We start from the raw sequence: 15618 nt of genomic DNA on the forward strand, positions 1-15618 counted from the left end.
TGACTAAAACCTGCACTGTCATGGGAGATTGGTGACCAGTAATTCATACAGGCTTTGATGACATGCAAGTGGAACTGTGCCTTTCCCAACTTTGCAGTGATCCAAGAGGCCAACAAATACATAGCTCTTTGGTCACATTATGGCAGAGTTATCTTCTCTCTTTTCTCTCTCTCTCTCTCTCTCCCCCCCCCGTTTTCCTTTCCCTCTCCTCTGCTGACCCTTGTCCGATGCTCCTCCTACTTCTCCCTTTTGTCCCTTTTTATATCTTTCTTCTCACTCTCCACCCTTCTAACTCTCCTCTCCACCCCATGACTTCTCTTTCTTCTACCCTTTCTACTCTGTTTCTTCCACGTTTTTGTCTTTACTTCCCTACTTTTGCTTTCTGAGTATTCATAGCCTTTGTCAATTTTGTCAATTTTCAATACTTTATTTAGCTCTCCTTAATTTTTCAAAGGAAGGTAATCAAGGCAAATTTTTCCCAACATCGAAGAAACAGAGTGATTCTTTTCATAAAGGGGTGGGCTTGTCGATCAATTGTAAGCAACTTCCATCCAAAAAATAGCATCTAATCTTTTGATGATTTTTGTGAATGTTGAGCTCCGGAAAGTTAAGAGGATTTAATTTCTGTTTGAGTTGCCAAGAATCAGCATTGAGTACTCCCAGGTTAGATACAGGAGAATGAGTTTCAGAATATAATATATTTTACTTTGCCTGATCTTAAGGGGGGAGGACGATCCGGCTCTGATTTGTGGGGGTAGGGGTACGGGAGACCCTGAGACCTATGGGATGGGGGAGAGGTTATTTTTTGCTGTGATTATAGGTGCCCTTTAAAAACGGCACCCTGATCTCAGTGCAGTGGGCTTTGCTGGATTGTTTAGGCTCCACCTCTCAACATGACAGTGTGAAACACGCCCACCTTTTTAAAAATAAAGTGCCATAAGATCTGGCCAGAAAACCTGCCTGTTTCCGTGGAGAGAAACATGCTGGTTTTCAATCATTGCCATTTTTGGGTAAGATTTCACCCAATATACCTCAACTTAATCTTAGAAAGATATTCTCCACTGCATTGCAATGGTATTCCCAATTCCTGCAGTAAGGCATGTAGGAACACAATTTCGGAGAGCGTTCGGGCACAGATTATGGAAAAAGGTAATCTGGCCATCAAATCTGTGTCAGAATTGGAATGGAATTTGGCAACGTAGGGTCAATATGGGGAAGCTTTGTGCTGTGGTTCCCTACACAGTAGGAGGAGAGGGCCCGATCTTTTCACGTGGCATCTTCAATGGTCTGGGCTGCGTTCGAACCTAGATCTGAAAAACAAAAGGCCAGCAATCAACCCACTTCAACACTGATGCGCGATTAAATCACTCGGGAGGCTGGATCGTACCCGGGAAATAAAGTATTTTATTAGTAACAAGAATGGAGCATACTGCTTAACAATACAATCCCAGACTAAAGGGTCACCAGGCAGTGCAGTGACCTTTATACTCCTCCAGGTAGGCGGAGCCAACCGGAGTGTACCACAGAACAATACCAACAGGTAGAACACCCCAACCCTAACCCCAACAGTGACAACAGTAACATATGTACAAGTACCCATAGTGCTAACCATCTATGGTTCACCACAAACACCCAGTCCTCACTGGAGTCAATTAAAAAAAGAAAGACTGACATTTATATAAAGCTTCTCACGGCCACCATGTCCCCAAGGGTTTTGCAGCCAGTCAAGTATTTTTGAAGTTTAATCACTGTTGTAATGTAGGAAATGCAATTTAAAATCTGTTGTAAACAGAATGTAAATTCTGTCTAACTTAGAGATAATTACTTTCTTGTTTCAATTGATTGCTATTTTCTCCCCATTAATAGATTTTGAATGAAAGAGCTTCAAAAGATTTGGAACTACTTCATCACAAAGTTATCAAGCTTCAGCAGGAGAATGAGCAACAAGCTGTAATCACTGAACAACTAACCAATGAAAACCAACAGAAGGTGATAGATCTGAAAGTAGGTACTATTTCCTCTCCCTTTACCTAACTAGATAACATAAAACCTATCATACATCATGGAATCATACAGTACAGAGGAGACCTGAAATAACTCCCCAGGGGTCAGTGTCCCTCCGTCAGATTCCCTTTATTTACAAACTCAATTCCACTCCTAAGAGTGTTTTACATACATAGTCAGAATCCGTGATGTCAGTAGCCCTGACACTCCTCAAGATAGTAAGAAGTCTCACAACACCAGGTTAGAATCCAACGGGTTTATTTGGTAGCAAAAGCCACTAGCTTTCAGAGCGCTGCTCCTTCGTCAGGTGACTTACCTGACGAAGGAACAGCGCTCTGAAAGCTAGTGGCTTTTGCTACCAAATAAACCTGTTGGACTTTAACCTGGTGTTGTGAGACTTCTTACTGTGTTTACCCCAGTCCAACGCTGGCATCTCCACATCATGACTCCTCAAGATATACACAGGTGAGATTCCCTGATTGGGCAGGCAATCATTACCTCAATCAGGGACATCTTTTTGTGTCCAATCAAACAAACAAAATTAAAGTAACTTAGGGACAACTCAAAAAGGGTAGTTCCCTAAAAGGAGGGGAACCGCCCAAAACAAAAGACAAAGTGGAAAGGAAACTTAAAACATCAAATTGAAATGTGATTAAAGGGATCAATAATACACCCCAGTCCCTGTGGTGCCCAGCGGGCATGGAAGGCATCAACTGTGCCCTCGGAACCTCAATCAGGGAGCTCATACTCCAAGAGGCCAACCTCATGGGCCTCGTTGAGGTCATTACCAGGCCATTGTCTCATCATACCTCAGCTGGATGTCTGAAAGGCTCACTACAAATCTGAAACTTCATTCAGTAAAAATGCAATCTGTCACCTTATCGCGCAGCACATATCTCGCTCCATCATTACCATTGAGCCAGGTCACCAGCTCTGGTTCAGTGAGGGTTGTTGAAGAGCATGCTAGGAGCACACCAGGCATATGTGAAAATTAGGTGCCAACCTGGCAAAGCAATAATGTAAGTAACTAATTTCTATTAGTTAGACCCAGGAGGTCCCAGGAGCATGTTCATCCTCAATGCTGGCAGAGCACAGCACATGAGTGAAAAAGAAAAGGCTGAATCATTTGCAACTATCTTCGGTCAAGTGTTGAGTGGATGACTCACCTTGGTCTCTTCCTGACGTACCTATGATCACAAATGCCAAGTTTTAACAAATTTGATTCACTCCACATAACCTCAAGAAACAAATGAATGTATGGATACAGCTAAGGCTATGAGACCATAAAAAAATTTGGCTGTAATGCTGGAGATTTGTGCTCCAGTATTAGCTATGCCTCTCGCCAAGTTGTCCCAGTACAGCTCCAACACTGGCATCTACCCAACAGTGTGAAAAAATTTACAGGAATGTCCTGGTCTCTAAAGTTTTTGACCCTTGCAGTTGTAAAATTTAATTCTATAAACATGGGCTAATACCAGATGAAAAGCTCCTGGACTCAACTGGCCTTCAGAGAAAGGACATTACACTTAAATGTCACATTTGTTCTACGCTGAGGCTCTCACCCGTAATGCCCTCAGAGCAGTCTGGGATGAGTAATTAATACTGACTGGACAGTACCTTCGTACACCACCAATTAATGTACGAGAAAAACAGCAGGTGTGATTAAATGATAAGTTCCTTCATTTAAATTTTGGGAAGGAATTTTGGGCCCTTGCCATGAATTCAATGATCTTGCCACCAATTGCATCCGTACGCTTGTCCGGTATAGTCACCCCTTGTCAGCTCTGGTTCATTGGTTAGCCCGTCTTGCCTAAGTCAGAAAAAAATGTTGAATGAAGCCCCTTTCCAGGAATGTGAGCACGTAGTCCAAGCTGATTTTCCACTGCATTTCTGAGCAGTGCTGTTTTTCAGACACAGTGTTAAGATGAGGCCCTGTCTTCCCTCTCAGGTGAATGTAAAAGATCCCATGGCATAATATTTAAAAGGAGAGCAAGAGAGTTGTCTCACCAATATCTTGGCCAATATTTACCCTTCAACCAAAATCATTGAAACAAATTATCTGGTCATTATCACATTGCTGTTTGTGGAAGCTTTCTGTATGCAATTAGGTGCTGTGTTTCCTACATTACAACAGTGACTACACTTAAAAACATATGTAGTGGGCTGTAAAGTGCTTTGGGTGCACTGAAGTTGTGAAAAGTGCTGAAAATTGAAGTATTTTCTTTATTGTCTCAGACTGAACTAGACTTTTCATAATTTCAGTCTCCAAACCAACCCCAAACTGAGCTTTCAATCCTAAATACTCTCCGTCACAAAGACCTTCCACTCCCACTTCCATAACCCGGCCTGCTCTAGCCCTGTTGATACCAATCTGCTGCTGAAAGCCCCATCCATGCGTGTCTGTCATCTCAGTGCTTGACTGAACTTTCGCCCACCATGTGTCCTGGCTTTTTGGAGAAATGAAGGGAAACTATTGATCAGGAAGGAGTAAGATTCTATATTACCCCTTTTGCAAACTGCTAGTTCAAATAATTACACTGCTGTTATTTGATCTAGACCAAAGAGGATGACGTGTCTCAGTTGCGCCATGATGTTGTCAAGTTGACCAAAGTGAGGGAGGTGTTGCAGCGTAGGTTACATCAGTCTGAGGATCAGAAACTGGACCTTGACCATCAGCGAGAGACCTTGAAGAACCTCACTACTTCGATGGAGAAAGGTAAGGGCTCTAATTGCCAACTATTGTGTAGTGCAACCTTGTGTTGAAGCCGTCTTAACCTTTACAATGGTACTCTCAGCACATAAATTCACGGCTCACTATGTGCTTGGGTCTACATTGGGAGACTAGCACAGATTTGGTGGCTGCTTTGTGGAATACATTGTTCATTCCAGGAGCATGACCTGATGACCTGTCATTTTAATTCTCCATCTTGCTCTCACGATGACCTCTCTGGCCTCAGTCTACTTCAGTGGTCCAGTGAAACTCAATACATGCTCAAGTAGCAGCATCCCCATCTTTTGATTAGTCACTCTGCAGCTTTCTAGACTCAACATATAGCTTAAAAATTTCAGTCCCTAATCTCAGGTTCCGAGTTCCAAGTTCTTTCAGGGAAGCACGGTAGCACAGTGGTTAGCACTGTTGCCTCACAGCGCCAGGGACCTGGATTCGATTTCTGGCTTGGGTCACTGTCTGTGTGGAGTTTGCACGTTCTCCTCCTATCAGCGTGGGTTTCATCTGATTTCCTTCCACAGTCCGAAATACATGCTGGTTAGGTGCATTGGCCATGCTAAATTCTCCCTTGGTGTACCCGAACAGGCGCTGGAATGTGGCGACGAGGGGATTTTCACCAGATCTCTAAAGGCGGAAAGGGAGGTTAATAGGCACACTCACCTTTATCAATCGGGGTATAGGTTACAAAAGCAGAGATATCATGATGGAATTGTATAAAACTTTGGTGAGGCCACAGCTGGAGTACTGTGTGCGGTTCTGGTCGCCACATTATAGGATGGATGTGAACGCACTGGAGGGGGCGCAGAGGAGATTCACCAGGATGCTGCCTGAGATGGAACATTTAAGTCATGAAGAGAGGTTGGACAGGCTTGGGTTGTTTTCGTTGGAGCAGCGAAGACTGAGAGGCGACCTGATTGAAGTGTTCAAGATTATGAGGAGCATGGACAGGGTGGACAGGGAGTAGCTGTTCCCCTTGGTTGAAGGGTCAGTTACAAGGGCACACAAGTTAAAAGTGAGGGGTGAGAGGTTTAGGGGGGATGTGAGGAAAACCTTTTTTATCCAGAAGGTGATGACAGTCTGGAATGCGCTGCCTGGGAGGGTGGTGGAGGCGGGTTGCCTCACATCCTTTAAAAAGTACCTGGATGAGTACTTGGCACGCCATAACATACAAGGCTATGGGCCAAGTGCTGACAAGTGGGATTAGGTGGGCAGGTCAGGGTCTTTCATGCATCGGTGCAGACTCGATGGGCCGAAGAGCCTCTTCTGCCCTGTAGGATTCTGTGAACTTCGTTACAGCGTTAATGTAAGCCTACTTGTGACACTAATAAATAAACTTTAAACTTTTTCCTTTTCTTTGTAAGTTTCAGTCTTAATATTATTTTCCGCCTATTCTTGCTTTTGAACAGAAGCTGTTTACACCTCTCTGAGAAATATTTTGTTATTTTTCATTTGTCCCATTACCATCCCTTTGGCCCTTCATAATCCTATCATTTAATATCCCCCATCTTCTGCCCTTCCACTAACTCTCCCTTTTGCTCTTTTCCATCCTCTCCCATTTCACCTGCTTAAAAGCTATTACTTTTCTAACTTTTCCTAGTTTTGATAAAAGATCATTTACCTGAAGCATTGGACTAAAGTTTACCAAAAAATGGTAGGGTGCGGGATTTTAGGAAAAAATGCCAAGTGCTGAACAAGTGAAGAAACAAGTTTGAAAATGTAATGTTATGGCATTAGTGCAAACAGTGTGTCAGGATGCGATTCTGGGGGGGGGGAGGGGGGGGGGGGGGAAACGAGGAAGAGTGGGGGGTGGTGGGCCTAGGCTTGCCCCCACCCTCCCACGGACATCGGGACGACCCCCTGACGAAGAACAAAGAACAAAGAAAATTACAGCACAGGAACAGGCCCTTCAGCCCTCCAAGCCTGCATTGACCATGACTGAACTAAAACCCCCTACCCTTCCAGGGACCATATCTGTCTATTCCCATCCTATTCATGCACCTGTCAAGATGCCCCTTAAAAGTCACTATCGTATCTGCTTCCACTACCTCCCCCAGCAGCGAGTTCCAGGCACCCACCACCCTCTGTGCAAAAAACTTGCCTCGTACATCTCCTTGTACCTTGCCCCTCGCACCTTAAACCTATGCCCCCCCCCACGGACAATGAGACCCCCCCCCCTCAGGACCCCCCACTATGGACATTGGGCCACCCCATGAACATCAGGACACCCCCCAAAAGATATCGCCACCCCCTCCCCGATCGCTGCCTCTGCAGAACTCCCTTGCCCCTCCACCCCATTGCCAATTTTCCCCTGGTAGAGTTTCCTCTGCCTCCCCCCACCCTTGCTGATCGCCCTACCCTCTATGCACCGCCAGTGCCCCCAGCAGAGTTCCCCTTCCCTCCCACCCCGGCAGAGTTCCCCCTCTCCCACCCCTGCGGAGCTTCGCCCTCGTCTCCCGTGCCCTGTCATTACTCCACCCCACGCTGGCTCTGCCCCCTGGCACTGCCCCGGCATAGTTATGGTGCCTGCTGGGCACTGCCAGTGTGATCAGTGGACACTGCCAAGTTGACACTGCCCCATGGACCCTACCCCCTACCACCTTGAGGTGGGGAGGCGGGGGGCTTCAATGGCCTCCTCCGGAATCTCCCAATGAGGCCATCATGTCTGGTCCTCGTCGGTGGGGACCATGGCCAGAATTCTCCCCCAAAAATTCGAAGTGTCAAATTTGCCGGAAAACTGGAGTAAATCACGCTGTTTTTTTCACTGGGAGGTCAGACAAGAATCTCCCACACTCGGTGCACTGCAGGGGCCACCAGCGTGAATATCAGTAAAATCTAGGGGGCGGGCTCTCACTGGAGAGGCTGAAATCAGTGTGCTGAGCGGGCTACTGCACACGCGCCAATCTGTCAGTGCTGAGATCGACGCATGCGCACAGGCTCCACACTGCCGGCCTCCCACTTGCTGGCCAGCTCGATCACTGGTCAGCCCTGTGAACCCTGCAACGCTGGCTCTCCGCCCTCCATGGCCTGATCGGTGGCCCCCTGACCATTCCCGGGCTCAGCCCCAATCTCCAGCCCTCCTCCCCCACACTGGTTACCCACTCCCACCCCCTTAAATGAAAGTGGAGAGAGTGGTGAAGAAGGCATTCAGCATGCTTGGCTTCATTGGTCAGAACATTGAATACAGGAGTTGGGACATCTTGTTGAAGTTGTACAAGACATTGGTTATGCCACACTTGGGACACTGTGTACAGCTATGGTCACCCTATTGTAGAAAGAATATTATTAAACTGGAAAGAGTGCAGAAAAGATTTACTCGGATGCTACCGGGACTTGATTGTTTGAGTTATAAGGAGAGGCTGGATAGACTGGGACTTTTTTCCCTGGAGCGTAGGAGACTTTGGGGTGATCTTATAGAGGTCTATAAAATAATGAGGGGCATAGATAAGGTAGATAGTCACCATCTTTTCCCAAAGATAGGGGAATCTAAAATTAGAGGACATAGGTTTAAGATGAGGGGGGAGAGATACAAAAGGGTCCAGAGGGACAAATGTTTCACACAGAGAGTGATGAGTGTCTGGAACAAGCTGCCAGAGGTAGTAGTAGAGGTGGGTACAATTTTGTCTTTTAAGAAGCATTTAGACAGTTCCATGGGTAAGATGAGTATAGCGGGATATGGGCCAAATGCGGGCAATTGGGACTAACTTAGTGGTAAAAACTGGGCGTCATGGACAAGTTGGGCCGAAGAGTTTGCTTCCGCGCTGTAAACCTCTGTGGCTCCAAAAGCATCACTGACAGGCTGATTAAGAGACTAGCTGGTTTCTGGTTACTGATCAATACAGCAGAACTTTTGTGGATTCTGATATTGATCATTGAAACAGGCCCAAAGCCATGCTTATGAGCTCCAGGAAAGGCAAGTCACTCATTCACAGTTTAATGCGCCAAGCCATCAAAAAAGATTTAGAGATTCCTATGTAATTCAGCAGCAAGATCTGCTGAGAGTTGCATCTCTGAAATGAAAGTTGCTTTTGCTTACACTCTGGGGTAAATCATTCAGAATTATACTTCTTCAAATCCAATTAGAAAGTGTTTTTGCTCAGCAGTTCAGATTTAAACCATTCTATTATTCAAGATTTAGTATCAATAAACCATTACGTTTCAATGATCCTGGTTAAAACTATGTACAGGACGTGAGTACCTTTATTTATCACCGCTTTGTACCATAGCATTAAATCTCCAAGTATCTATTTTTAAGCATGTTTTTTGTTTTGAATAATGAGGTAAAAATTTACATTGAAGAACATGGACATAAATAGCGCTTATGAACCTGGAATCCCCTTTAGACTTTGGCTTTACATCATTGGAATTTGGATTCTTAACCCGGATTTGCTGTTGGAATGAAATGTTACTCTGTTTACTGACCACAAGAGTGCTAAGTCTGATTCCTGGTGGCTGGATCATGCAACATTGCTTCTTTGGCTCTTAATTGACAGTCATTTAGGAAAGCCCAGATGGTTATGGTGGGAAATAGGACAGAAATGCCACGCTGGAGCATAGAGGCGTTTTTCTCGGATGGAGCAGAGTAGAATGAGCTTTTTCCTACATCTGACAGTGCTATATCTGATCCGTATTCTTGATGCTGACTCTGCACATCTGAAATACTGATTGTTGCATTTCTACATGGACATCCCTCACCTTAATGGGCACGGAGAAAATAGGAGAGAAGAAAAGAGGGGGCAATTTATATGGGAATGATGTGCAACAATAGCAACAACTTGCATTTATAGAAACATAGAAACCCTACAGTGCAGAAGGAGGCCATTTGGCCCATCGAGTCTGCACCAACAACAATACCACATATGCCCTATCCCCATAACCCCACGTATTTACGTGGCTAATCCCTCTAACACACCCCGGGACACTAAGAGGCAATTTAGCATGGCCAATGCACCTAACCCGCACATCTTTGGGAGGAAACCAGGGCACCTGGAGGAAACCCACACAGACACAGGGAGAACATGCAAACTCCACACAGACAGTCACCCAAGCCAGGAATTGAACCCAGCTCCCTGGAGCTGTGAGGCAGCAGTGCTAACCACTGTGCTGATAAAGTGCCTTTATCGTAGTAAACTTGAAATGACATTTGCAGCCTCAACAGTCCAGTCTCTTATACCCCTCAACCATTTCATTCGCCAAAAAATATCTTGTTCCCCCTTGGTTATGAGGGCATTTGCCACCTCTTCACACGCGTAACATTCAGATTTCAGATCCTGGCAAACACACACGCGAACAGCATCCATAACAAAATGGTATCGCTGCAGTTCTTTGTCTAACTTATTTTTAGCACAGGGGGTTATGTCCCAGATGTTTAATAGATGAATGTGAGGTGAGGGAAAGGAGCCTGATGCTTGAATGGGTGATGGGCGGGGATAGTGGGGTGTGGGATGGGGGGGGGGGGGGGGCGGTGCGTAACTCAGATATCTGGACCTTGGTTCCAGATGTCCAGGGGTTAGGGGGTGCTGATTTGAGGCATGAAACTGGCTCATTTTGTGGAGCTGGGAAAGGACTCTTGTTCCTTGCACTCCAACAAAACCAAAGAGGATCAACCTTGTTGGGTACAGTTCCACAACGCTTCCATCTGATGCTTGGAGTGGGCCCAGTTGAATCCACAAATTGTAATTGGGATCCTATGTATGCCATAAGACTCCAATTACAACTTTAAATTTGAAAATTGGAATGTTGTTGTGATTAACAATGACATTATTGTCAACTATTCACAAGACACTGTTCTCTGATTTCTCCTGGGCTTCAGGGCTAAATTTCCACCGCCTCTCTTATCTGAGCAATCTACATTGAAAATGTCCTTGTCCTAATACAGTGGAGCCACCCTCTGATTTCTTACCTTTCCATTTGTCCACGAGAGTTTTCCCAGTTTTGACTAAACATTATCTCATTACACAACTCACGTAAGCTAATTTCTTTGTGTTGGCACAAACCACTCTCACCGAAAGTTGATGTTCAGTTCAGGTTATATATTTTGCTACAATTTCATGACCAGGATATTGGTGTGGCATCAGTACAAAATAACATTTTGGGGACTTGCATGGTAAAGAACAATAAAAATTCATTGTGCACAGAAATAGTTTTACAAAAATACTCCATTGTTAACATGGAGATATCCACAGGGATCAGTGCTGGGTCCTCTGTTGTTTGTAATATATATAAATGATTTGGAGGAAAATGTAAGTCGTAGTCTGATAAGTAAATTTGAAGATGATACAAAAAATGGGGGAGTAACAGTTGGTGAGGAGGATTGTCAGAGGATACAGCAGGGTATAAATCGGCTGGAGACCTGGGCCGAAAGATGGCAGATGGAATTTAACCCAGACAAATGTGAGGTGATGCAATTTAAATGGTAGAACCTTAGAAATATTAGCATACAGTGTGCAGATCCACAGTTCCCTGAATGTCGCAACTCAGGTGGATGAGGTGGCCAAGAAGGCATATGACATGCTGGCCTTCATCGGTCGGTGCGTTGAGTATAGGAATTGGGGAATCATGTTGCAGCTGTATAAGACTTTGCTAAGGCTGCATTTGGAGTATTGTGTGCAATTCTTGGCACCATACTACAGGAAGGATGTTGATGCTTTGGAAAGAGTGCAGAAGAGATTTACCAGGATGTTGCCTGGTTTGGAGGATATGGACCATGAAGAAAGGTTGAACAAACTTGGATTGTTTTCATTGGAGCGTTGGAGCATGAGAGGGCGCCTGATAGAGGTTTACAAGATTATGGCAGGCTTGGATAGAGTGGATAGTCAGAATTTTTTCCCCAGGTTCGAAGGGTCAATTACTCAGGGGCATAGGTTGAAAGTGAGAGGGGGAAAGTTTAAAAGAGATGTAAGGGGCAAGTTTTTCACACAGAGGGCAGTGAATGCCTGGAACGCACTCCAGAGGAGGTGGTGGAAGCAGATTTTATAACAACGTGCAAGAGGCATCTGGATAGGTACATGAATAGGCAGGGAATAGAGGGACATGGACCACATGGAGGCAAGAAAATATTAGATTAGAGATGCATCTGTGTCGGCACAGACTTGGTGGGCTGAACGGCCTGTTCCTGTGCCGCACTGTTCTTTGTTCTTTATAGGTATTTTGTCTTGTACTGCAGTGATTATCTTCCCATGGGACTGAATTTCAATGGGGATTCTGATCATGTAAAGTTAAAAGTTTATTAGTCACAAGTAGGCTTACATTCACACTGCAATTACTGTGAAAATCCCTTAATCCCCACACTCTGGCACCTGTTCAGGTACACTGAGGGAGAATTTAGCATGGCCAATTCACCTAACCCACGCGTCTTTGGAGTGTGGGAGGAAGCAGGAGCACCCGGAGGAAACCCACGCAGTCACGGGGAGAACATGCAAACTCCACACAGACAGTGACCCAAGCCAGGAATCGAACCCAGGTCCCTGCGCTGAAAGACAGCAGTGCTAACCACTGTGCCACCGTGCCGGCCATCAGGCATCTGCCTGATGCTCCATGTGAACCCTGGGTGTGTAATACAGTGTGGTCTCCACGTATAGTTGCAACTGGATTACAGGAATAGCTGAGTGCAAAGCATGCTGTTAGCGTTTCCAGAGAACATGTGCTTTCCTGTTTCCTTTTTTCACCCTGACAGTGAAAACGGGCCATGTTTCCCAAATGTTTCCTGATTCCCAAATTCACCTCCGGCTTCGAATCCTGAGTCAGTCCAGTCGAATTTATCCAGCAAGAAGAAATTTAACACGGCACTAGAAGCTGGAACCAAGTCACAGGGAAAGTTACTGTTTAGTAATGACTATGCTGGAGTTGCAAATTAGAAATTTACCCCTACATGGATGGAGATGCGGTCACATTTTTATAATAGATTTTTAAAAATGTTTATACATATATTATATAAGGTTAGATGCAGCTATGTCAAACAGTGAACTTTGTATAAGATTGCATGAAGCCTGTTTTTTTTTTCCTTCCCTAAATCACATATTCATTTATTTATATGGGGCATGTAAGCAAAGATATTGGATAAAAGCAAATTCCTGTGGATGCTGGAATCTGAAACCGAAAGAGAAAATGCTGGAAAATCTCAGCAGGTCTGGCAGCATCTGTAAGGAGAGAAAAGAGCTGACGTTTCGAATCTAGATGACCCTTGGTCAAAGCTGACAAGCTTTGACAAAGGGATACCTGTGTCTCCAAACTTGGGGCCTCGTCCTGGGTCACTCCAAGCTCCCCACACTTCTGCATAGTTCCTTATTTATAGTGAATCAGCTGGTCAGTTGACTATTACATCACTCTGTAATTGGTTCCATGGTTTACTGGGTCAGCTGACCCTTACATCTTGTTCCCATTGGTCACATTACATCCAATACAAAGTTGTCACCGGTTACATTCTAACAATCTGGACTCGAAACGTCAGCTCTTTTCTCTCCTTACAGATGCTGTCAGACCTGTTGAGATTTTCCAGCATTTTCTCTTTGGGTTAAACAAAGATATTGCTTTTTTAGATGACAGCGGCTGCTGTGATTCTCCCTTTATATTTTGAAAGTAATGATGGTAAAAGTCTTCAATTTCCACCCCCCACTCTCCCTCCCCCACTTCCCTCTACAGAACTGGAGTCTTCTAAAAGGCAGGCTGAGCTTGATAAGAAAGCGATTGATGAGCTGGTGAGGGAACGAGATATTTTGAATAAGGTGAGCATATTGATACGTAGTGTGGATTAAAGTCGCACAATATCTGGAATCATGAAATAGTTTTTAAGTTTGTTCCAATTACAGACACACAGGACTGGCTAAGTACATCAGTTCCTCTGAAGGTGTAATGGAGCACAAAGAATCTGACCTTTCTGAATACGTACAAGATAATAGATGGTTAGCAGCAGTTTTCATTTAACAAGGCAGTCATTTAGCCAAACAGTTCCTTTGACCTACTTTCTTAATTTTAAAATTGTTTTCATGGGATGTGGGTGTTGCTGGCAAGGCCAGCATTTGTTGATCATCCATAATTGCCTTGGAGAAGGTGGTGGTGTGTTGTCTTCTTAAATGACTACAGTCCATCTGGTGCAGATACACCCTCAGTGCTGCTGGGAAGAGCATTCTAGGATTTTGATCCGGCGACAGTGAAGGAACAGTGATATACTTCCAAATTAGGCTGGTACGTGGGCTGGAGGCGAACAATTGCAAGTGGTGGTGTTCTCATGCATCTGCCGCTTATAGCCCTCAGTGGGAGAGGTCGTGGGTTGTGAAGCTGCTCTCAATGGAACCTTGGTGAGTTGCTGCAGTACATCTTGTATATAGTACACACTGCTGCTGCTGAGGGTGGAGTTCTCCCTTTCCCCCCGCCGGTGGGTTCAGTGGCAGGCAGAGGTGGGGGGCGATTTTGGTGGGAAGTCCAAAAATCGGTTTTATGCCAGTGTGAATTTCCCACTGGCGCCCGCCATGGTGGGTTGGGGAAACCCACTCATGTCTGGCACGAAACTGATGTGTATCCTGCTAATGGGATGCAGACGAAGGCGCAACCAAAATCATCGCCTGCGGAGTGGACAATGTCTCTCTACCTCATCTTGCTGCACCATCACCAACTTGAAAGGAATGCCTACAACTCCTGCTTACAGCTAGCTGAACCCACCTTAACTTTAACTCCAAGGTGAAGGAACACTCAGTGGACTCTGACATTCTGGACTCTGATGTTCACATGAATTGATATCCATATCTTTAGGCTTTTTTGTTTCAAGCCATTCCCAGTTGTAAAACTTTTTTTCTTTCCTATCTCCTTCTTGTGTGTGTGTGTGTGTGTGTGTGTGTGTGTGTGTGTGTGTGTGTGTGTGTGTGTGTGTGTGTGTGTGCGTATGTGGTTGCGATGACCATCCCTGGGTTTAAATGTATGCATAAACTATAGTTCCTTTTTAATTCTAAGGAGAGTTTGCTGTGAGTCATTTTAAAATTCACTTCACAAGCTGACAGTTTTGGGGAAACATGCCACATTCTATTTCAAAAATTAAAACACCTCTGCCCACGAAGAGACGGTAAGAAAAACTAAATTGGTTCAGTTTGCCTCTCTCCCCTGGCTGTAACACTTCAAGTAATGAAAAGAATTGGTATTGAAAACTAGTCTCAGTGATGATGACCATAAAACTATCATTGATTGTCACAAAAATTCACCTGCTTCACTTATGTCCTTTCGGGAAGGAAATCTGCCATCCTTACCTGCTATGGCCTACATGTGACTCCAAATCCACAGCAACGTGATTGACTCTGAAATGGCCTTGTAAACCACTCAAAGGTGGCAATAGGGATGTGTAACAAATGCTGACCTTGCCAGTGATGCCCACATCCCATCAAAAAGTGAAACAAATTGACACACTTCATGTGTAGTCGTGCCTTCAAGAAGGAATTTTGGAAATTTATGCACGGATGCTAACATTTTCTGTAGAATGCTCTGTTATGGGGGTGGGGAGTGAATAATACTGGACAGGTCTTGTGCTTGGAGAGCAGATCCATGGAGCCAACATTTGTGTCCTTGGATTCCTGGTAAAATGCCTTTTTGACCCTGATCCCACCAGGTGGAGTGTGAGGTAGAAGCGTCTTCACAATAGTTGTGGAATACAGGCATACATGTTCCCTATGGGCAGGATTTTAGTTTTGGGGTTGGGATCCCAATATTGGGATCATTTCCAGGTCCCGTCACTGGATGCCTCCATCTATGCCCTAGGTGGTCTTCCAAACTTCTGACCCATATGTCTCAGAAAATATTTTCCCATTACTGTCACATCTGTCATGGAGTGGTTTTTCGCCTTTGAATTTTCTAAAAATGAAGAGTGGAGAGTTCAACTGTTTCTTCCCAATGGAACAGACCTTTCG

At 44.9% G+C, this 15618-nt stretch overlaps 1 protein-coding gene across 1 annotated transcript in view; it reads left to right on the forward strand.

Moving 5' to 3' along the window:
- cfap58 (cilia and flagella associated protein 58) overlaps nt 1-15618 on the forward strand; it is a 222049-nt gene that overhangs the window by 38929 nt on the left and 167502 nt on the right. Inside the window, exons 6-8 of the mRNA XM_078224321.1 lie at nt 1867-2004; nt 4561-4720; nt 13370-13452. Of these exons, the coding sequence (XP_078080447.1) occupies nt 1867-2004; nt 4561-4720; nt 13370-13452 (381 nt within the window). The remainder of the gene's footprint in view (nt 1-1866; nt 2005-4560; nt 4721-13369; nt 13453-15618) is intronic.

Source organism: Mustelus asterias, chromosome 11, assembly GCF_964213995.1.
Source record: "Mustelus asterias chromosome 11, sMusAst1.hap1.1, whole genome shotgun sequence".
In the NCBI taxonomy this organism is placed as follows: domain Eukaryota; kingdom Metazoa; phylum Chordata; class Chondrichthyes; order Carcharhiniformes; family Triakidae; genus Mustelus; species Mustelus asterias.